The sequence below is a fragment of the Podarcis liolepis genome (genome assembly GCF_965112155.1).
Source record: "Podarcis liolepis genome assembly, chromosome: 3".
Taxonomy (NCBI): domain Eukaryota; kingdom Metazoa; phylum Chordata; class Lepidosauria; order Squamata; family Lacertidae; genus Podarcis; species Podarcis liolepis.
This window is the reverse complement of record NC_139557.1, coordinates 71,260,123-71,284,175: the sequence shown is the minus strand read 5'-3', so window position 1 is coordinate 71,284,175 and position 24,053 is coordinate 71,260,123. Positions and strand designations below refer to the sequence as shown.

The window sequence follows — 24,053 nt, the reverse complement described above, 5'->3', positions numbered from 1 at the left end:
GCTCTCTTCTTCATCACCGTCAGATTTAGACAGAGGCTCTGCCAACAGCTCACTAATCATGGTTTCCACATCTGGTGAGCAGTATCCAATTCTGAGGTTTTGCAATCTTAATGCGGGCATGTTGGTACAGTCCACCCAAAACTGCATCACCTCTGGTTGGAGGGGGAAGAAACAGTCTCCAGCCACCATGAGCTAAGAAGCTGGGTATTAGGGACTTACAACCTAGTTTTCTCTTCAACAGTTTAGCTCTGGGGTCCCCAACATGGAGTGCGTGGGCACACAACACTCTCAGAAAGCTACACTTGGTGCCCACCAAGGCCCTGACTCTTCAAATTTATTTTTAACCACTTTTATTCTTATTTGTTTTTGTTGTGGTAGTTGTAAATTTTGGGGGAGGGTTGTTTTTTTAGGTCTGAGTTTTGCTGCGGGCAGCCAGGGGCGGGGGGTAAGCGTGAGCAATTTTCTTCTGCGGGAAAGGGTATTTGTAGGGTGACCAAAATGTTGGCTTGATTTCCAAATGTGTCGTTGCTCCCAGAAAATTTGGCAAACCACGTTTAACTTTTCCCATGCAGCAAACTATTTATACAAACTACAGCTGTGTCCTAGATTCAGCCACATCGGGCAGATTCAGGGGAATCTGGACTTGGGACAAGTGAAGTCAGGCTGAAACAGTCCCAGGCCACCCAGCGTAACCAGGGGTAGAGAAGGGGGCGGGAAGGCTGCTGATTCCCCAGCACATTTTCAATCCTCTGGGATGCAGGTGCTCCTTTGCAAGGCTCTTCCCGTCAGGAAAGCAGCTTGCAAAACAGCACCCCATAGGTTGGTGGATACTATTTTCTAAAGGTGCCTTGCAGAATTCCATCTCTCTACCCTGGCCTCCTTACAGCCTGTTCCCAAGGATCTATTACCACAGCAACTCCCTGGGCCTACTACTACCAGCTACACCTGGGCTGTAGAAAGCTGGTGATGCTGCTACTATGGGAGGAGCAAGCAGGGAGCCATGGGAGAAGAGCACGTGGTCCCTGGGTTGGGGAGGCTATGCACAGTCCTACAACAAGGAACACTTTCAACACAGACCAATTTAGAAGCGGTGTAACCCTATACAGGACTATACCACACACTAGCACCAATGCTTCCTCCTCTACCATAGCTACTAACTTGGTTTATATTGATGCCACTGCTTCACCCTTAGGGGAAAAAAGAGGGTGCTTACCTGGAATTTGTTTGAGGGGTGTCAAATTCACATAGATACCATGCTGCTTGCTGGTCAGGACACAGTTGTTACTCTCTAGGTAGTCTCTGTGACAGGCAGACTCTGTAACCCATTCAATCTCGTACTGGCAGTTACTTTGAGCAGTGAGTCTGGGACTTGTCACCTAATACAAAAGAAAAAGATGTGTGCCCAGAAAGGTGAAAAGAAACTCCCTTGGGTTGGCTCCAAGTTATAGCCCCCTACAAAGTTCAAAAGGCATATTTTGCATACACAAGATGTGCTGTATGGAGTAGATCCACAACAAGACAAGCAACAGAGCTTGTAATTTTATTGTGTGGAGGAAGGAGGAAAGAGAAGGAGAAGCTGCTTTGCTGAAATGCACCCCATGATGCTTCTAGACTTCTACCACTTTGTGTTGGACTAAGACCTGGGAGATCAGGGTTTAGGTCGCCCCTCCGCCATGAAGCAGAGTGACTGTGGGTGGTCTTTAGCCTAACCTACCACACAGGGTTACTGTGGGGATTAAATGAGGAGGGAGAGAAGGCCACCTTGAGCTCCTTGGAGAAAAAGCTGAGCGATAAAGGCAATGAACAAATAAATAATATCCTAGTTTTAACTAACTTTTGCTTAGAACAAGCCAGAGTTTCCCTAGTTTGTATGTTCACAGGCTAACCTATCATTTAGTTCATTTAGGCCACTGTATCCATGTTTTAAATGAAAATATAGAATAACGGAGTTGGAAGCTGGCTCAAAAGTAATTGAACCCAACCTCCTGCCAATGCAGGAAATCCATTGCTACACTGTCCGTGACAGGGGGCCAGCCAACCTCTGCTTAATAAACAACTTTAGGCCCAGGATTTTGTCCAGTTTCTGTCATCAAGCAACAGGATTTGAAACCCCAGGTATCAGTTACCTCTTTTTTCCTCCCCTCTGGGCACACAAAAGTAACAGTCACTGCTGGATCATGGTCACCACAGAAGTCAGGCCTCTCATTTGCATTGCTAATTTTGCGTTCATATCTCAGGGAAAGCCTGGAAAAACAAGGGGGGGGGGTTGAGAGAGGAGACTGTGTGAGACACGGAGAAACAGCAAGAGTGGGATTTAATACAGCTACCTTATACAGTGGTACCTCGGGTTACATATGCTTCAGGTTACATATGCTTCATGTTACAGACTCCGCTAACCAAGAAACAGTACCTCAGGTTAAGAACTTTGCTTGAGGATAAGAACAGAAATCATGCTCTGGCGGCGCAGCAGCAACGGGAGGCCCCATTAGCTAAAGTGGTGCTTCAGGTTAAGAACAGTTTCAGGTTAAGAACGGACCTCCAGAACTAATTAAGTTCTTAACCCAAGGTACCACTGTACTTTTAGTTTATCAGCTACACTGGCTCCCAGTCCATTTCAGACTACAATTCAAGGTACTGGCTACGTATTTTGGAAAGCGGCTTGTTCATCTGTTCTCCCTAGATTTGGGTGTATCTTGAGATATCATCACAAAACTCAGCATGAGGGTTCCCAAGGTGAGGGAAATCATCTTTGTTTATGTTTGGATGCCGGAAGCCATTTTGAATCAACATGGTGGGCCAAAAGGTGACTTTGGTGTGATTTCATTCGATTTTTGGCTTGCAGGGTCCAAACTCACAAATGATACTATCCATTTAAAAATCACAATATTTTTCATTTTTGTACAAGTTTCTGGCAATGCCAGGCACTCCCCGCTAGTCACCTACAAAGCCCAAAATGTCTTGGGACCAAGATGCATGAAGGACCACCTCCTTATGTGAATCTCCATTTTTCCAGCTCAGCTGTTGCTGCGCAATTGCTTTCTGAGGCATATGTGTGGAATTTCCTGTCTCAAGAAATTACCTTTATCTTTTTAATCCACCAGCAGATGCGCATATTTCCCTTCATCCAAATAGTTGATTCCACTGCTGCTAAAGGGATTGAATTGCAAGCGCCATTCTTTGTATGCTTTTTACCGTTTAATTTGTTTTAATGGCTGGATCATTGTTGCTTTCTTGGTTGATCTCCTATTTTATTTTTTGCATTTTAAAATTATATGCAGGTTTGTTTTAACAACTTTTGATTTTTTTTATGAGTAACAGTATTTATTTTTACAAACAGATGTCTGCTGTTGTATTTGTAATATGCTTTCAGCAATTCTTTTGTGAAAGTCAGAGAAGGACACAAAATTACTAAGAAGACTAATAAAATTTAAATACTAAAAAGTTTCTAGATCATGCTTTTATAAGTGGTTAGCTTTACCGTGCTCCAGAAACAAAAACTGGTTAGATTAATTACGGATTGAAGAAAATACATTAAATGGAACTCTTAAGCCACCAGTATTCCCAACAGCAACAAAATAATTTGAGTGCTAAACGGTAAACTGTACTTTACAGTAGACTACTTTTGAAATCATTTACTAAGATTGATATTCAAATGATAGCCCCTTTAAAGCAGAGATGGGGAACTTGTGGCCCTCCAAACATTGCTGACTACAATTCTCATAATTCCTGATTGCTGGCCATACTTAAGGGTGTCAAAAAGCACTGTAGGGGACCCAGTTTCCTCACCCTGGTTTAAAATACCATAAGACTGAAGTCATACCTGTTTTTATCAAGCTGCTTGAGTTGTTCTTTAGGATGCCCCAGGTCAAATGCATGACCATCCTTCAACAGGCAAGCTGAACTTCCCTCTGGACAACCCTTGCCCTCAACAGAGGATTTTCCTGTCAATACAATGTTTATGTAAGAAATAAGACCATAAATAAGGTTTCAGAAGGATGTTAGGGCAAAGTCTTCCATTTAAATGTAAACTTAATTTTGACCATGTAGTGCATAAGAATAAATGGGACGAGGAGACTGCTGGGCCAGACTGAAAAATCAAAGCTACAGAAATCAAAGATTATCTTTACATATAATACCCACTAAGCTGGAGGAGTAGGCAATACTTATCTTAACATCTTTATGGTTGCAGAAACATTCTAGAATGGCAAAAGGTACTCTGTTCAAGATACCCAGAGTGGAAAAAAAGTAAATTTACCAAATACCTGCATGTACTATGCATATCAACAACAGTTCCTGGCTGAATGGCTCTCTAGAAACGATACTTCAGAGAATATGAACAGTCTTTTAGTAACTCTTGAGTTACGTCTTACTGTCCTAAGAGGGGTAAGCTTTACAAACTAGTATTACCCCAGTGATGTGTTAAAAGTTTGGAATAATCTCAACTCCATATATTATCCTTATTTGGCATTATTTCCTAAAACTCACAAGCTTTTATGAGTAACTTAAGATGGGCAAAGCCAGTTCTAATAAGGTGTATTGATCCATCTACTAATGATTGATCTATTATCTACTAATATCAGAAGCTGAGCACATAGATGACCTTTTACTTTGTTTTCTTCAGCACTGTGTTAGAGAGGAAATGTCGGGACAGTAACTTGGAAAACTGACAGCATTTGAACTACAGATCCTATAACAATCATGTACAAGAGGAAATCTGGGAATGACTGTAGTTCAGTAGCAGAACATCTTTTTTGATAACAAAAGGCTCCAGATTCAAATTCCCAGCACTTCCAGGTATGGCTGGAAAAGACTCCTAACCCAAAACCTTGGAGAGCTGCTGCCCAAGTCAGCAATACTGAGCTATGTGGGCCAATGGTCTGACTTCATATAAGGCAGCTGCCTGTGTTCCACTGTTCCTCTGGAAGGCCTAACAAATCTTAATTGTAAAAAAAAATGATGCAAACAATGCAACAGAGAATTTAGGAATGTTTGAACACAGGGAATTTGTTTTCTATGTCTCTTAAACTGAGGAAGTCCACTGTAAAATTGTTTTTTGGGGGAAGCTCAGTCGGCACAGCATGAGACTCTGAATTTTAGGGTTATGGTTTGAGCCCCACGTGGGACAACAAGATTCCTGCATTGCAGGGGGTTGGATTAGATAATCCTCATGGTCCGTCCCAACTCTACCATTCTTTGATTCTAACACCTGGAGGCTGGAAAAAGGTTACTCAAGCGTATCTCGGTTCATGCTTGAAAGGGCTGAGGTAATACACTTTTCCGAATGCATCTGAGGTTTGATCGTTCAGATGTATTCAAGATTCCGCTAGGAAAGAAAATGGGCTCTTGATCAATTAGAGATGTGAAAGCCTGGTGGTGGGGACAGAAAAACTGAGGTGAATCTCTGTTCTTAATTCTGACCTTAAGGGGAAAAAGCAGCAGCATCTCATTCCATCTATATAACCACGGCAATGGCCCATTTGGAAAATGTATCCCAAAAGCAAGTCTCAAAAACAAAGAAGAAGGTCATTATAGTCAATACAAGATCGTGTAAAACAGTATCATGATGCATCTAGTAAAATATTTTAGTGGCCCAAGGAGTCACCAGATACTGCAAAGTACTGACTAGCAAAATAATTTTCAAAAAGAAATTAAGCATGCTTCAACCTGTTTAAAAAATATGTATCAGACTATTTACAGGAAGGTGTGCTTCCAGTTTCTAAGGGGAAAATGTGACTCAGATGAAAAACAAAAAGCAGGCATATTAGACACACAATGTATGCCAAGGTTCAGACCTATGTTTCTACAGACGTTGATGTAGAGCTCCACGTCATCATCCGAGTCCTCTACCAAGTATCCTCCAGAAGTTTTAATCAGTGGGTTCAAGTCACGTTTCCTCAAGTCTCCATCAAATACGTAACAAGGCACCTAGAAATTAAATCACACTAATGACATGCAGAAGAGAAAGCATCACACCATTTCAGAGACCATTTCACACATTTCAGGAAAGAGTCCCAATACAGACACTCCCATTGGAGACCTGCCTATGGAAGAATCATGCTTCAACATGTATAGCTGATGTAGATATTGCATCAAGTTTTGCTGAAACGGTTAGGTAAGTGCCTTGCTGCCAATGGAATTGTGCATTAATTCAAGGTACTGGTTATATAGCTCACCAGTGGAACCAGGTTGGGGCTAGAATGCTTAGAAGTATACCTTAGGCTAGTCAAGGCTCCATTGTCCCAGAAGGGTCCATTGCAGCCTGGAGCGCTCTCTGGCTGCTCTTTACTGCCATTATGATTTGCTCACTAGGGAAACCAGCAACAGGGCTGAGGAGCAACCATGCCCACCTCCCTGTGTTCGCCTGCCCTCTCCCCGTTCTTGCCGTTGCCACATGCTCTCTTGCCTAGCATTGAGCATGAGGTTGACAACTTTCCTTGTGATGTGGGTCTCATGTGGTTCGCAAGCAGTAACCCTGTGCAAGAGATTTTAACAGGTGGCATCACCACCCTCCTTTCAACTTTGGCCCATGAGACTGATCCTGATCAGGACCTGGCATGTGGAGCCAAAAAGGTTCCCCACTCCAGCCTAGAACTTGCATTACCTCTTCAGTTGGTTTAAACAAATCTTTCTTGCAGGCCACATATGTCTTCCATTCAAAGTAGTGCACACAACTGGTTGAAGTCACAAATTCTGGGGAACCCTGATTAAGAAATTGACGAAATACAAAGTGTGCTGTTACTCATTATTAAACCAAAAACCGAAAGCTTAATCGTTCAAATGGGTAACAGAAACCAATTACCTAGAGCTAGAACAAGAACACTCTAGCAGGTAATTAATTGCTGAATGACTTTCCGTTGGCAAGTTGGCAGATATGGAATGAAGCCAGGAATATGAAAGTACATACACATAGTGTACCACAAACTAAGGTACTTGGAATAACAGGACAATTAATTAGAATTCGGGTTCTCAGATGCCTTCTCAAATGCACTTTTATTTCCCGATTATACATGAAAAACATGCCCCAGTAGCCCAACTTTTTATAGATCTTAATTTTAAGCTGCTCTGGCAGTCAGTTAACATTGGCTGAGAAAACAGGTGTAATTAAACTACAATACATCTTACAGTCAACCCGTGTGCATAAACTGATTAACTATACAGTTACTGAGAGATAAAAACAAACATTTGGTTTGGGTATCCCTTCTAAACAAAGCCCATGCACTCCAGAAGAGCCAAGGAAACACAATATACAGGTAGCTTTATAGCAGAAAGAATCTATAAATTAAAAGTAACAGATGCCATATTGAAAGAAATAAAGCATATGAATTGACATTAAGTCTTTAAAATATATTTAAAAAATGCATTTCTCAACATGTTTGTATTTTCCTATTATGATTTATCAATTATACTTTTGTATTGGTTATCATGTTCAATGTTTTAATAATAAAACTTAGCTTTCAAAAACACATTAAAAATTGAGGAAAATATGTCCTTGCATATATTTTTAAAACTAGAAAGGTTTTTGGCAATAATGCCATACTGACCAGAGTCTTCCCACAATAGAAATTAATGTTGCTTTGTAATTTGTGCTCGGTTCCTTGCTGTCTACAAGTCTGTGTAGTGTTGAACTCCAAGAGCAGTTTAGAACTTCTCATCAACGAGGAATCCCCTAAACAAAGCAACAACGAAGTCAAAATATATTTATACCCCTGCCTTATATTGTGTAAGACTAATAGAAGCTTGGGCCAAATTGGATTTGCCAATCCACACAAGCCTTCTGTAATCCAATTTTAACCAATTCAGAACTGATACTTTGAAATAGATCTTCTGTAATTCAGAGGGTAAATGCCTATATTTCAAAAGCTTAGTACAGGGCATATTGTAGTTGTTGTTTTTTTTAAAAGCCCACCTGATATTCACTTACAGAAAACACATTTGTCTTGATTACCTTTATGTGCAAAGATTGAGCTAAACATGTTTTGGGGTAGTATAACACCTTCATGAGAAATCTCTTTAGGTTAAGAATGGATTGAACAACACCTACTGCTGAAAGTCCCATTAACCTACTCTCATTCCTCTGATCTCTTGGCCACCCAAGAGCAGCCAGCAGAACTCCACGCTTGTGCAACGGGGCTCCCCTAGAGCCATCCCTCACGAAAACCTTCAGCACCCAAAGCAAAGATGCTCCCAAGGAATGAGAACCCTTTTCAAACGGTGTTGGATGAGGTACAAGGGGCTGCAGGGGGTGGAAAACTGGGAAGAATTCAGCAGGGATATTTGTGTACATGGAAGGGTCTTGCCCTGCTTAGGAGCCAAGCCATATAGAAGCCATATAGAGCAGAACAAGAGCACCCCCCTCAGCTAGTCCTTTTCTGTAGGGAGAAACATGTGGGTTTTGACCTTGAATGAGTAGGCTGGCTCGTGACTTAAGAAGCATTTAAAAAAATCAAGGAAACATCTATCTCTATTTCATCTTTCTAGCGTTGAGGAAGTTTAGCTTTCATAATGAGGAGCATCCAGTCAGGTGAGCCTCCACCTGCAGTCTGATGCAATACAGCTTCGCTGCCTCTGTGCAAAGTAGGCCTCTGTTCTTTTTTTCTTTTTTTGGCATACAGCCAAAAGATGAAGCTGGAGCTATTCACTCACCTATCTATAGCGCACCTTTCCAGTAAAGGTGCTCGAGCCAGCTAATGCAACAAATACAACAAAAAGCAATAAAAGGAAAACCCAAAAAGAAGGCTCTTAAAATCATCCATAAACACACACACACGTTAAAACCAATCGAGAAACACATCGTATGAATCAGAGGCCCAGCTAAATAAAATGTATCTGGCTAGCAAGCCCCCCATGAAAAACTGAAGCCTAGGTCTTCCCTAGGTGGGTCTAGGCATAGAGTCTTCAGTCATCTGACTACAATGCATTCTTAGTCTGCGGTCATGTATTGTGCATAGAAGACCCTGCTGGGTCAGGCAAATGTCTCATCCAGTCCAGCATCCTGTTCTCACCATTGCCAACCAGATATCTGTGAGAAACCCGGGAGGAGGACCCCGTGGTTTCCTGCAAAAGATATGCAGAAACATGCTGCCTCTGACCATGGAGACAGGGCATAGCTTTCATGGCTAGGAGCCACTGACAGCCTTTTTCTCCATGCATCTGTCTAACGCCATAAAACTAGGAGCACAGTGTCTGTGGGCAGCACCCCGTTTTTTAATTATATCATGGTTTTAGCAAAGGCTAAATCATGGGAGGCATGATTTCTCCTCAGTGTCTCATTTCCCCATCTTAGTGCACACCCATGTAATTGCCAAAGAGTTTTGAAGAAGTCTTTAGTGTGCCACCATCCAGAAATACTTGTGTACAAGTTCCTTCAATGAAATTCCCTCTCCTTTTGTCTTTTTTGTTCTCTCGTGACTACGGCCAAGTCCAAAGTCAGTGAAGATGCTCAGAAGAACATAGCTAGCATCACTGCTGCAGCTTGGACTTTTGCCAACTCAGAGTGAAAATAGATTCGATTTCTGACTGGCTTTGCCAGGACTATTAGGAGTTATATATTGCTTAAAAGGAAATCAACTCCTTTCATTATTCCACAGTCAGGAGCAAGAGATAGAGACAGTCTGCGGCTATGAAGGTCAATGGTTCTCTTCTTCCCCATGCCCGAGAACAAAATATTGGCTCCAGAGCTCAGCTTACATTGACAAGTAAGAAGTCTAACCCTCTATAACAGCTGCCAAGGAAAGTCCTTGAAATCATCCAGAATTAATATGCTCTCGAGGCCTAATTGCAAAATTAGAAATGTTCTATAGGATGTGTTCTATTTGAAATTGAAGTCCAGAGGTTGGAGGATGATAATTTAATAAAAGTGTTTCGCTATTTTTTAAATGACTGCAAAATGCAAAAAAAATTACATGTCATTTCAGGATGGGTGTGGGTAAGTAAAAACAAAAGAGTAACCGGGTTGGATCCCAACCTGGTGCTCAAGTACTGCCTCAATCCACAGAAGTTACTGGGAAAAGGTTCCCACTGGAGGAACACAAGGGAGAATCCATTTTCAACCCTTTTCCCTGCAGCCCCCACCCCCTCAGCTTTTCAGTGTTCTGGTGTCTCAACCAACCCTCCAGAGAAGCGAGTCAGGCAGCATACGGGGAAAGGAAGTTAGAAAAGATTGCCTTTCCCCTTCTTCCAGCATGGAGTGGAATTCAGTGTTGAGGGTCTCTATATTTTGTTTTCCTTACAGCCACCTTGGAGGTGGTGTGCCACTCATCTCCTTTTAAAGCAAGTAGCCCCCCAATCCCAAGAGCATTTTTCAGGGTGAAGTGGGAGTATGGAGGAGGTGATGAAGGCAAAGTCTTGTTGCACAAGCAGAAGCCTGTTCTGCAGGCAGATCAACCTATGGTTCTTTCCAAGGAAGAGAGGGACAGAAAAAGTTTTTTACCCACAGCTTCAAGCTTTCTAGAACTTTTACATCTTTATCTAGGGCAGGGAACATGTGGCCCTCCACCATCACTAATCAGCAGTTTAGAGATAGTGTGTGCTGCTTGTGTAACGCTTTAATAGGCTCAGGGCAGAGAGATGGATTTTATGGAGCTTCTAGGCTGAGCTGGTCATGTCACACCCCTCTCTCTGGACCCATTTTGGGGAGGGAGCCAAGGCATGTAGAAGGAATAACAGGAGCAAACCAATTCAAGGAAAGGTAGATCACAAGGGTTGAGAAAAGCTAGATGGCTCCAAGCATCACGCAGGTTATGCAGCAGATGAGAGACCAGAGCACCCCCAAAACAAAACTTTGCCCACATACCCTGCCTGCCGCTGCAAGATTTCATGTGCACAAACCTTAACGGATTGAAATAAAAAAAATTCCTTCCAGTAGCACCTTCCAGTAGCATCTAGTAGCACTGTGTATCTGAAGAAGTGTGCATGCACACGAAAGCTCATACCAAGAACTAACTTAGTTGGTCTTTAAGGTGCTACTGGAAGGAATTTTTTTTATTTTGATTATGGCAGACCAACACGGCTACCTATCTACTACTTAACGGATTGAGTTATTTCTGCCTCCTCAAATTGCTGGCTGAAAACAGATCCAGACTGAACTTTAGGATGCCAACCCACATACACATGCATTACAAGCCAGGAAAGAAAGGATAGATTCATTTTAAAGCAGTCCTTATCAGTTTAAGCCATTCTCCTCCCTTTGCACACCACACCCCAAAAGTCAACTGCTGCAAAGGGCAGGCGATATAGCTCACCAGCAAGAACATGAAGCTTTCAGCACAAGGAGAGAAACCTTGAACACAGGCACACGCAAGAGAATTTAATGGGTGGTGTCTCACATTTTAACATCCATATAGGAGACAAACCTCTGGACTTACCTACTGAGAAACTGGCATTGCTTTTTATGTCGTATGCACAAATGGTACTCGACCCTCCACAGCCTGTGGAACTACCACAGAGGTTTATTTTATAGTGTACTTTATCTGGATCAACAGCTTCCCACGTATAACTGAAAAAGAAGAGCGGGAGGGAGGTACAATGAATATGTGCTGCCAAACTACATGTTTCAACAAAATAAAAAAAATCCTTCCAGTAGCACCTTGGAGACCAACTAAGTTTGTTATTGGTATGAGCTTTCATGTGCATGGGTTGGGGTTGGACTCGATGGAGGGGTTGGACTCGATGGAGGGGGTTGGACTCGATGGCCCTTGTGGTCTCTTCCAACTCTATGATTCTATGATTCATGCATACTTCTTCAGATACATGTTTCAGCCCAGGCTACTCATCAGCATCTTAAATCTAGCCAGCTTTTTCTTCATATTTAACACACACCCCTCCCCCAATGAGCTTTCCAGCACACTGTCAGCAATGCAGGGAGATGCAACAACGAACATCTTTTTGATAAGGCACATTTCAGATTATATTCCGAAGCAATTTAACCAAAATAAAATTTCATATTCGCTAAACACACGCAAGCCATCTATTGTCACCTCAAAAACATGGAACAAACGAAAAGTTGTGAAGCGCCCTGTGATCTTCAGATGAAGGGTGGAATACAAAGTTATTAAATAATAATAATAATAATATTGATGGTGATGATGTATTTTTTTCTGAAATTAGCATTTAATGCTCAGGAACGTAAGACACTGCCTTCCATAGAGGTCCAGCTAGCTTCAGTATTTCAGTCCTACCTAGAGACACCAGGGATCAAACCTGAGAACTTTTGCATGCAAAATATATGCTCCACCTACCACCAAGCTACAGCCTCTTTCCCAGAATGTCATAGAAGATTGGCCATTAGTTCAGAGGGACACTCTTCCAGCTGCAGTTAATATTTCAATAACAAACTTCTAAGAAACTATGTACCAGGAGTAGCTAAACAGATGTTTGAGGACTAAATTCCCATCATCCCTAACCATTGGCCATGATGTCTGGGACAGATGGGTGTTGGGAGTGCAACAACATCTGGAGGGCCACAGGCGCCGTACCTGTGTGGAAAACATCAGACAAAGGATTCAATGTGTCTTACAGAAGTTAAAAGCAAGTTGTTATTGAGAACTGAAGTGGCACTTAACACTTCCATTTTCACATTTGTGTTTATTGAACAACAGGTCCTGTTCACCCTCCAAGCAAACATATTCACCCTTGGAAGCATATGTATTTCTCCCAGTGCTGTCACCCGTACAATATTCATAGGCGCTCTCATCTCAGGAGCCTTAACTATATTGGCCTGACTAACGTCATGGGAGATGCTTCTCCATGGAAAGCCCCCTGCAGCTGAGGGCATGTTTAAAATGACTCAATTAATCAGACAAGAACTTGGACCACACAAGTTTCATTTATGCAATCTGACACGGAATAAACATTCAAAAGAAAGGTTGGTGTTAACAGTGAGAAAAAGCTTTCAGTTTCCAGGCCCAAATCATGAGACTTCTAGTCAACTGGAACGTATTTGTTATGCCCCTGACACAAAGGCAGACAAAGGGAAGTACGGGCTAGTTAACGCTGTAAGCAATTCTACAGTAGTCATGGCCCACTTCTCACTAAGGGAGCCAACCTGACTCAGAGAAGCATTGCTTGTAGGGCTGGGCATTTGACTGACCCAAAACAAAGTCTGAGACTTGTGCTCATTACAAAAACAACTTGAATTGTTAACTGTTTTGCCATGGGCCCACAGATCTTAGCTAGCCCGGGTAGCCAAGCAGGGTCACCAAGTCTGCCAAGGTCTTGTTCCCAGTCTCACATTGTGACAATGGTCACCATCCTTGGTACCAAGAAAAGTATTTACCCAGATGCTAGTGAGGCACACAACACCGATATTGGGCCAGCTGCACTCCTGAGCACATTTAAAGTGGCTATGCTGAACATGAACCCACTGAATGGTTTGTGGTCAGGTTATCAGAAGAAGCCCCTTCACTGGTACAAACCTGCCTGCACTCCAAGATAAACTCCAGAGGTCCTATCTCTAAAAATCAAAGATATTGAAAAGGTTGTTTCTCTGGAGCCTTCCATTTGCAGCCCCACATTTGTGGAAACTCCCTCCCAGGCACAAGACAAGGTCTTTCAAGTAGCAACCCCCCCCCCCCCAGTTTGTGAACTCTCACCCAAGTGATATACAAATGGCCCAATCAGTACAAACTTTTGAAACTCACTTATTTCAGATTGTTTTTTCTAAACCGGCAGAAGGTTTGACTGCACCCCAAAGGCACACTCCTCCATTGTTTCCCGAGACAGATGGCTATTAGCACAACAAATGGTGCTGATTTTGGAAATCATTTTAAGTTGCTACAACTAATATATTATAATAGTCTAATAGTTTTAGTTAGACTACTATTTTAAATAATTTTACTATTTTAAATAATTTCAACTGAAATATGGATGGCATTTTATACCCAAAATAAATTGTCGTTTTAGGCAAGATGCCCTTGAGGGCCTTGCCCAAGCAACAGCCTAGAAATGTTTAAATAAATATGTAATGTGGGACTTTTAGGCGATGCTACAAAAGATTAATAAATGGGGTGCAGGAGACGAGGGCCTGTGTGGAGGTAAGGCGAAAAGTTATGGGAAGGCAGAAATGTGAATTAAGTCCAAAAATAGTGCACTAGGCACTGGAACAGACATAGTGAACCCGTATGGACAACAGTCACTCTCCATCCACTCTACCATAAGACCAGCTCTGTCAGATTTCTCCTGCCACTGTCATCTCTAGTAGCCTTTCCATCAGGCTATAGGACAAGGAGACACATAGAACTGCAAGGCCTCTGCTGTAACACCAACACATTTTTACTCCTCCTCTCCTTGAAATCTTTCAATTCCTGCTAGTCATTACAATAATTCTGTAACTAACAAATGGTGCCCGATATTGCTTTTCTGTCCTCCCTCCCAAACTGCATCTACTCCAGTGAGAGATTTTTTTCCCCTTAATCTACAGTATTGCAAAGAACCATTGAACTGCATGAGGTCAGGGCTTAACTTTCTAAATATTCCCCCTTCAAAAAGCTGCAACCCATCCTAAATGGGAAAATATGGTAGATTGCCCTCCGTAATTTTGGGTATGATCTCTCTTCTGGAAATGCAATGTTAGTAGTGGTGTAAATCTGCCTATTTGCACTGTGTTGGATTTCAACACATCATGGATAGTTAAAATTTATCAGAAGCATATATAGATTAAATTTTAAAGTGTGGCTTTACACTAAAGTTTGTATATTGTTCACATCTTGCATTTAAGAAGCAATGTTCTAAATATTTCAATATTGCTTCCTCAGACAAGAGTATAATTGGAAAAATCCCAAAGACTCCACACTGAAATTTACCAAGGGAGAGCATATTTAAAATGCTGGCAGGAAAACAAGAAAGAACAGGACATATCCAAACAAAATACCATATAGATTTTTTTTTAACCAAGAAAATATAGTCAGTTATGTAGGCATGAAGCTGTAATTGCAAGCTGACACGCAGAAGACTGACTAAGGTGAAGTTAAGTGTTGGTACCAGTGGTGTTGAATTTAGAATATTTCTGTATTTTCCAAGTTTCAACAATTTGTTTTGTTGTTGCTGTTTTGTTTTTGGTAAACATCACTATATCCCCCCCCCCCCAAAAAAACAAATGATACTGATAAAGACACATCAGTTCGTCACCAAGTCAGTTTTAATCTTGACTCAACCAGGCTTTTTGTTAATTTCTGCTCTGTGCTCAATTGCAAGTCTGCAGGCACATGCCAAAATTACCTGCCATGTTCTACTTTATACAATGGCAAGGTTGGAATTGCTGGCACAGCACAACCAAACAGTTTAATAAATATACACAGAGAGAGACCAACCCACTTGCATTGGAATGCTACACAGATTCTCTAAAGTAATGAATTGCTTTATTCATTGCAAAAATGAAGCAAAATCCTTTTCAGTAAAATCCTGAAGGTATACAGCTCACCTCATTCACACAATGAGCCACTGTTTGTGTTTATTCAATGTGGAATGCATTTTTGCACACATAAAGAGTGCTTTTCCAACTTAGTCCTGAACAAAATGTACTCCAAGTATAACCAATTTCTTGTTTTGGTTTGAAAATGTATCTACAATTCAACATGGCAGCCTATCTCCACTTCAACGCAAAAATCAACAAAACAGAAGAAAGAGATTGTAGTGTAACATAGTGGCCAAAAGACAAAGCCAAGAAATCAGTGCAGCCCCCAATTCAAATGTCACTTCTGCCATGAACTCAATGGGTGGCCTTACTCAAGCATTCTTCTGTCTGTGGATCCCCATTTGCAATATGGGGATAACTGTTACGGCTGTGGAAGGCCATCTTTTATAGCAAGGCAGGAAATACGGACAAACCATTCTCTAAAGAATCAGTTACTTGCAGACAGTCAAGAGTTGCTGAAATTTCCATACTGGCAGGGATTTATTAAAGAATATTCTTCTGAACAGACAATTCATCTGCAGCGATAGGATCCGAAAATATACTATTTAAGGATGGAGTGCATGGAGAAGATGAAACAAAAGGAAGCAAAGAGTTTAGTTGTGTTGGTTTGAGGCAGCCTTCATAGGGCTACAGCAGCGATCTTCTGGGATTGTAGAGCAACCTCAGCTAATTAAGACATGCCTAAACTTGCCTTGTATCAATGTAAAAAAAAATTAGAGAGATGTAAGATGGGAAGGGTCATAGCTCAATGGTAGAGCATCTGCTTCACATGCAGAAGGTCACAGGTTCAAATCCTGTCATCTTCAGGTAGGACTGAGAATTTTCCCCATGAAACTCTGGAGTGTCTGCCAGTCATTGAGGACAATAATGAATACATGGACCAAAAGTCTGGTTCAGTATAAGGCAGCTTCCCCTGTTCCTTATTAGTTCCAGTGTTCTCCCCATCCAAAGTTTATTGTTTCCTTGGAGGGAAAGTTTCAATTAGCCATTAACCTCATTGGGCTTCGAATATCTCACCACTTAGGGGTTCCTCTCTTCCATAGCAATACAAAATGAGATATGTAATGCATTTGCAATGCATTTTGAACACCCAAAGGTGCTAAATAATTCTTTAAGAATTTTGAATAAATGCTATTTACAGTTTGCTTAAAGTAACAAGATGCAGCATACTAACGCAAGACATCTAAGCATGCTAGGCTACTCCAATTACAGAGTTGCCTATGAAGGAGACATAGTTCAGTGATGCTGTAAATGCTTTCCATACAAAAAGTTTCTGGAATCTCTAGGCAGAGTCAAGAAGGGCCCATCTGAAATCCTGGAGAATTGATGGTAATCAGTAGAAACTATCTTCAGTTAAATGTATCATATCAGACTTTGTCTAAAACAGCTTCATACATTCATAAATGTTTGCATAAAAACATGATGGGGGCTGAGCCTCCTTTCCACAGAAAGCGAAACATACTGAACGCTTGAGATGGCTATCACAAGGGAGGAGAGCAGGCAAAGGTTAAATTAACAACTTCTCAAGTTAACAGCAGGAAAAACCTGTTCTGGTTACTAGATTTGCATTGTTCCAAGCATACCATATGCAATTATTTTAATGGTGCAGGATCCAATCCACTGAACAAGCTAAATACACAAGCAATAACTCTAGTTATACTTCCTAAGAAAGAGGAAGGTCTGAGATAGGCAATTAAGTTCATTTCGCAACGCCATTCTCCCAAGGGAAATTTTATGCAAATGTGTTTTGACAAAGTGTAATTGAATCAATACATCACAGCTGTGAAAAACCTCAATTACTATCCAGGCAAAAACTGCCTAGGAATGAAGACTGTTTTAACAGTTGATAGAAAGCTGTGGACACGATGCCGGTGCCCCTCACGTCCAGGCATTAAGGACACTGCTCCAGCCCAGTACTGACTTGTATAGTACAGCAGATGGCACCCCAGCTAAATTCCTTGAAGAAAGAACTCCTCCTTGCATAAAATCACTTTAGAAGTTACAAAGCAGCCCCACTGCCTGCACAGATAACATGTCTGAAAGAAACCCGAGCGGTTCCACCTATGGGCGGGATGGCATTAGGAGCGGTTGCGTCCTCTGCGAACTAACACAGAAGGCGTCTTTTACCAGACACACAAACGCACATTTCCCTAATACAACCGAGGGAATACAGAAGGGCGGGAGGGGGGGGGGAATTAAAAGGTACGAAAAGGCTTCTTTAAAGACTAAATGCGAGATGTCCCATAACCGTTACAAATACAAAAGAAGAGGAAGCCGAAGCAGCGCTTGTCTGAATGCCCAGCGTTTCCACCTGCGCGCCAGGTGCTGCACGGAAAGGGTGAAGCAGCAACTCGAGTTTTCCGGTTCCGCGCGCCGCCCTTGGGCCCCTGCCAGCTGTTCACCAGGGGCAGCTCCCCGGGACGGAGGAGGCGAGCCAGACACTCACTCACCGGCACAGCTCCTGGTAGCTGAAGCTGCCCTGGGCCGCGGCGGCGCTGCCTCCCTGCTGACTCGGGAGGACGATAGCGAGGAGCAGCAGGACGAGAGAGAACCCGGGTCGAGCCCCAGGCGAGGAAACCCGGAGCGGGCGAAGCACCCCAGCCGGGGCCCAGGCGCGGTCGCGTCTCATGGCGGGGCTCGGGGCTCTCGGTGCAGCTTCCGGGGCTATTCCGCTGACATGGTCGAGAAGACGGGAGAGAACAGGCAAGCGGGTCATGTGACTCCCGCCCCAACACACGCCAGAGCCGCTCATGTGATCCGCCCCGCGCCTGTCACGTGGCGGCAGTCATGTGAGGCGGGGCGTGAAGAGCGGCCGGTTTCCGACGGTGAGGGGCGGAGGAAGCGGCCGAGGCTGATAGGCTGATGGGGCTGCCGCTCACAGGCTGAAGCTCACGCGGGTGGCTGCATCCAAGAATGGATAAGCCCAGAAGCAGCCCCCGGATAGGAATCGTAGAACCGCAGAGTTGGTTCACACGTGCGCGCGCCCGCTTCACTTGATTTGACTCCGGGGCTCAGCACTTCCGACTCGCGTCTCAGCTGCCGGGTGGGCGGAAGGATTCCCGCCGGGAACGCGGTGCACGCGATGCGTTAGGTGTGCAATGGCTCGTCCACACGTGCAAGGCAGCCGTGGCAGTGAGGAACATGCGTGCGTGAACCAGCCACAAGTGCCTAATTCCCAAAGAAGCAAAGGCACGGGGGTTCTTTTTGGAGGCTGTGAAAGGGCCCCTAGAAACTTCTTTATTACATGGAGAAATTAGAATAACGGTTTTACTCAGCATGGGCGGTGGCTACTAGAATGGAGGAAAGCCTCCGGGGGCTCACAAGTGGAGAGACAGTTGCTGCACTCGGGTCCTGCTTTTGGACTTATATAGGTGTCTGGTTTGCCACTATGAAAACAGGATGATGGATGAGATGGACTGTTTACCTTCTCAGAAGTACATACTCTTCCTATGCTCAGAGAAATCTTCCATGACTCTTAGAAAAGAGGCATTGGGGAAACTTCGTTGGGTTTCCGAAGGCAATTAAGGCATGAGACTAAGCTTCACCCAGAGTTTACTAGATATGTTTTCAAAATAAACCTTTTATTTTTGCTTATTGAATACATTTTGCTTGATCTGTGATTACTTATTTATATTGGACATGCAGGCCTGGTTCTCATGACACTTGGATGGTGTTCATCCTCTGGTCCTCCAATGTCGTCTTTATAACTCACGATTACAGAGTTTAACCATGAGCCATAGTTTGAATGACACCTTGCCTTAGCTCTGTGTGGTGTGGAGTAAAAAAGACGAGGAGGAAGAAGGCTGCTTATTTGTAAAGTTTGGCTTACCGTGTCATGCAAACCAGCTTGTAGCCTAGTTCTACCCATATTTACTCAGAAATAAGCCCTGCAGAGTTCACTAGGGTTTGTTTCCAAGTCTGTGTAAATAAAAGAGAGCAATCTTAATTTGAGGAGTGCTTTATAATCTTTATTGTGTACACTCTTGTAATGAGCTTATAAAGTAAACCTGTGTCACCAGCAGGTTCAATTGTCTGAGAGCAAACACATTGGACAAAATGTAAATATTTTAAATATTTGGGCTATAAAACAAATCCATTCCAGTCTTTTAAATAGTTAAAATCCCTTTCCCCAATCAAAGGCATCAGTTTATTTAAAAAAATCAATGACATAAAAAGGTAAAATTAGCCATGGTGGCCCATTAAAAAATTCCAGAATCCAGAGTTAAGTTGATACCTGCATTAAGCCACCCAAGATGCCAACAATGTGCAAGCTTTTGGGTTCTCTAGAACTTTTCTGGGTAGATGGTTTTAAAAAAAAGCAAGGGTGCAAATGGTTAGTGGTGAATCCATGTGTCCACATCTGGAAAGAATTTAAGATGAGGCTTTGCTGTGTCGTGTAGGTTTCAGATTGCACCAAGAGCCATTGGGAAGGGGAGATATAGAATGGCTGGCTCCCCATCTCCGTGAATAGTTCTCTATTCCTGTTTCCCTTCTACCAAAGAACCTGTGTGTTTTGCCTAAGGAAGGAACACACCTGGGAAACAGCTGGCTTTGGCATTCCCCCAAGTTAGCCATGTTTGCATGAGCCAATCCTCACAAAGTGTTGGGGGATCATGAATTTCTGTAGTGCAGACAAGTGCTCAGCAACAAGGAGCCTCCCAAAATTCCTTTGGTTAGATGGGCTGTGTACCATTCAGTTTCCAGGCACAATGGGGAACAATTAGTACTGGGATACATCCAGTTTAGTCCCTGGATTTTCTCTTCAGTATTTTTGGTAAAAACATATCAAGTCAGATGTGTCGCACCTTACTGTCCATTTTCCAGAATCCTATTCTTACCTTTAGAACTCAAGAAATGGGTTCCTATGGACTCCTTACACAGAGATCACTTTTGGTTCAAGTCCTCAGATGAAGCCTCTCATTATTGCTTTCTTGTCAAGCTTCCCACTGAGATCCTAATTTAGCCGTATTTGGACTTACTAGTTTCCTTCTTAGGGTTGGTGGACAACTCCCTTGCTGTGATCCCAGTTTGGAAGAAGATAACCCGGCTGCCCTGTTCTCACCGTCAGCTTCACCCTCACCTGCCCTCTGCTAGGTGCCTGGGTATCAATGAGTGTAGCTGCCTGTGAATAAATACTATCCACCTATTGCCAGGTGTGTGAGCAGCAAGTTAAATATGCACTTGTGATTCACACTATCTCTCCAACAAGTCCTGGATATGCAATTAGTAGGATAGTAGTAAATGAGGAAGGTTCTTACATATCTTAACATTTGCCAATATTCTTTCTGCAGAGCAAAGGTTCCCTCTCGTGTGCTGTGATGATAAAGCCCGAATCGTATACCATTGCTATTTCCACTGGGTGGCAATATTATGCTGTCTAAATCTTATTTTAATTTGTGTGATCTAATTCTGAAATATTGTCATAGTGATTCTCAGTATGGACAAGGGAGCATGATCAAAATTGCATTCTTTTATTTTAGAATCCCTAACCCACCCTGTGAATGGTACATGTAATCATTAGATTACATTCAGGACTACATATATGAATAGGGAAAGCCACCCAAGCAGGACAGTCCCCACCCCTAGGAGCAGTGGGTCAGAGTAATGATTGCTGCATCCAATGTTTTCCTGATTCCTGCTGGCCAGGGCTGCTGAGGGGCCAGCAGAGGTCAGTGGAGGGTTACTTTCACAATGCATGGGTAGGCAAACTAAGGCCCGGGGCCCGGATCTGGCCCAATCGCCTTCTAAATCTGGCCCGTGGACAGTCCAAGAATCAGCGTGTTTTTACATGAGTAGAATGTGTCCTTTTATTTGGGGGTTGGACTTGATGGCCCTTGTGGTCTCTTCCAACTCTATGATTCTATGATTTAAAATGCATCTCTGGGTACGGTAATTTTTGGGGCATGGGAATTTGTTCATTTCCCCCCTCAAAATATAGTCCGGCCCACCACAAGGTCTGAGGGACAGTGGACTGGCCCCTTGCTGAAAATGTTTGCTGACCCCTGTCCTAATGCCTTCCAGGAGCAAGTGCTTTGTTTGGCTGCAAGTTTACTCCCTGGGACTTAGTAAGTATGTTTAAGGTTGCCCTGTTAAATATCCAGGTGTGGGTTAATATGTGGCTTGTGTATGTTTAGGTCAGAGCTTTTGAGTTCAAAAAGCAAAACAAAATGGGGGGAAAGATAAATTCATACATACAAGGAGATAATAATAACAAGCCCTTTCTGTTAGGAAAGGACTGTAAATTATGAAGCAATTATGAAGCAAATAAGGGAAATTCCCATTTCCCAAGTAACTCCTCAACTGTTGAAAGAACGCCTGGTTTAAAGGTAAAGAACCGTAGAAAGAGAAGCCTTGAAGTTGCCCATCAGCAGTTAGCAGTGAACGACATGTGCACAGACCCCCTGTTCACAGTCTTTCCCACTATGGTGAGATGTGCAGCACTTCTACTTAGATTATAACAATTATTCCTAAATTTAGGTAGAACTGCACCATCTTTTGTCGTCATTTTTGGTGACATATTTCTTCTTTATCAGTCCCTAAATGGCCACCTTAAGATAAAGTTAAGCATTAAACTATCAACCTAAAGCCCTTGGTTGCATCCATACACCACTTCTGGGATCTGCAATCTTCCTATACATATTAGGCATGCATGCATACATGCATACTTACATACTCACTCCTCCCAGAAGGGCAGACTTATGCCTTTTCCTTATTTTCACCAAATGGATGCTGGATTTGTACAATTACACCAAAGACACCTCAAGAAAACTGACACAATTCTTAGAAAAAGGAGGAAGAACCTTGAGGAGACACTTTAAATCAGCCAAGAATCATCCCTGTTGAAATTATCAGAGGAGATTAACAAGGTCTTTACAGAGAATTTCTGTGGGATGCGGTGCTGAGGACCGTATCATCTGCTCAAGTGTAGCACATCATGTGCAAAATTAGGGCTGCCATACGTCCTCAGTTTCCCGGACATAGCTAGGATTCATCCGTCGAAAATGGCATCCAGGCAGAATTTTCAAAAAGCAGGAAAAATGTATGTGAGAACCCAGGCATATGACAGCCCACATTAGAAATGTTGACTTTTTGACGATTTTCCAAATTTTGGTAATTATGCAAAAAAAGTAAACAACTTTGGCCAAAGAGCTCAACAACTATTGTGTCCAGGTTTTCACTTTTTGAAATATGGCAATCATAGGAAAATAAGCCAATCTGAATACACTCCTAATAATTTTATTGAGATTTAAACTCTCAAAACTTTATCCAGGTTACCAGCATTCTTCCCAATCCAAAATATATCTAATTGTTGAGGTTTCGTATGTATAGCATTTCTAACCTCTGCCAAGAGAGTACAGAAAACATTTAATAGACATAGCCTGTCATGATAGGATCAGCATGAACATCTGACCAGATGTGTCATAGGCTTAGGTTTGGGGAAATATAATTCCATATCCTCATATTCTCAGATAATTACATGTGTTTGTTGGACAGTCAAATTCAGTCTGCCAAATGCTGATAAAACGAATGGAAGTCCAACAAGAGCGTTTGATTGAGTTGAAAGCAAGTAACGTGGGAGCAAAGAAGTAACATCTTCTTTCTCCTGCTAGCAAGATATATTTTCCAGCTGTTACAATTCTAGGAGACCACAAATCCCTTCTTGATTAGAAGGAAATATTTTGAAACGGTCCCCTGGATAGCGATTGGTAAGTAGTGCTAATAAGATGCATGCATTTTGTTACTATACAGCAATTCAATCTGCTCCTTTCAGTTAATTTAGATAATTGCCCAATCTTTAAAACCTGAATTTAAGGAAGCATGGCAATCTTTATTGATTTTTGGAAGGTTAGATACGAAATTAAAATGGATTACTTCTCTATTCTTTGATTATAAGGTAGAACAGAAGGTTAATATTGATATTTCTGTCTGATATAAAACAGGAATGTATTGATTAGATTCATGTGTGTAAATATCTTTGTGTAATAATATAATTTAATATTTATGATTCACATCCAAACACTTGAAGAAGACAGAAACTGAAGCATTTTGCTTAAGTCTATAATCTCTCTGTTTTGTTAGTCACTGTAATATATGAGGTAGTTTTCAACAAAGTTTTACTCAGAGTAGGCTCGTTGAAATTAATTAACCTAATGTCATAATATGAGTTAATTACAATGGATCTACTCTGAATAAAAGTTAAGCCCTATCCTTGATTGATAGAATTTAATCTAGAATTTAGGGAACAAACTTCGTTCAGGATTGCATCTTTCTCCTGACTTCTGTTTCCCCCAGGAACTGAGGGTCTGGCTTCTGAGTAGACGTGTACGATTGCACTGATATATGCACTAATATATTGCACTAATATGCCTCCAGGCATATTATAAGGCAGCATAAGGAAAGGGGTGATACTTCAAAATGAGAAACAATGGTTTCTCTGCCCCGTTTCTTTCCTAAAAGTTGGCCTTTCTAGCTGCTCTTCAGATTCAGAAAATTTCATCTGGCTTAAACAGCATGAAAACAGTTATTTTCTGACTGGTGAATCTGCAAATGTGCCTGATTATTATTTGTACTGGTGGCTAAGTAGCCTAGTTGGTAGAGCATACCTTTTGCAGGCAAAGGACCACAAGTCCATGATCAGGCAGGT

The 24,053-nt window shown here is 42.2% G+C and overlaps 2 protein-coding genes across 3 annotated transcripts in view; one reads left to right on the top strand and one right to left on the bottom strand.

The window, feature by feature from the left end:
- Nucleotides 1–18,164, bottom strand: part of IGF2R (insulin like growth factor 2 receptor) — a 65,468-nt gene extending 47,304 nt beyond the window's left edge. Inside the window, exons 1-8 of the mRNA XM_083496332.1 lie at nt 17,860–18,164; nt 11,364–11,494; nt 7,542–7,666; nt 6,602–6,700; nt 5,793–5,925; nt 3,821–3,941; nt 2,127–2,244; nt 1,214–1,376 (exon numbers count right to left, since the gene is read on the bottom strand). Coding sequence (XP_083352458.1) covers nt 1,214–1,376; nt 2,127–2,244; nt 3,821–3,941; nt 5,793–5,925; nt 6,602–6,700; nt 7,542–7,666; nt 11,364–11,494; nt 17,860–18,161 — 1,192 coding nt within the window. The 5' untranslated portion in view covers nt 18,162–18,164. The remainder of the gene's footprint in view (nt 1–1,213; nt 1,377–2,126; nt 2,245–3,820; nt 3,942–5,792; nt 5,926–6,601; nt 6,701–7,541; nt 7,667–11,363; nt 11,495–17,859) is intronic.
- The window catches only part of LOC310703842 (proto-oncogene Mas-like), a 54,939-nt gene that overhangs the window by 22,603 nt on the left and 8,283 nt on the right, over nt 1–24,053 (top strand). Inside the window, exon 1 of one of the 2 annotated variants that reach the window (XM_083496586.1) lies at nt 22,743–23,115. The exons of the other annotated variant lie outside the window; for it this stretch is intronic. The gene's annotated coding sequence lies outside the window, so the exon portion shown is untranslated. Of the gene's footprint in view, nt 1–22,742; nt 23,116–24,053 lie in introns of those variants that run through there. 2 annotated transcript variants of the gene reach the window in all.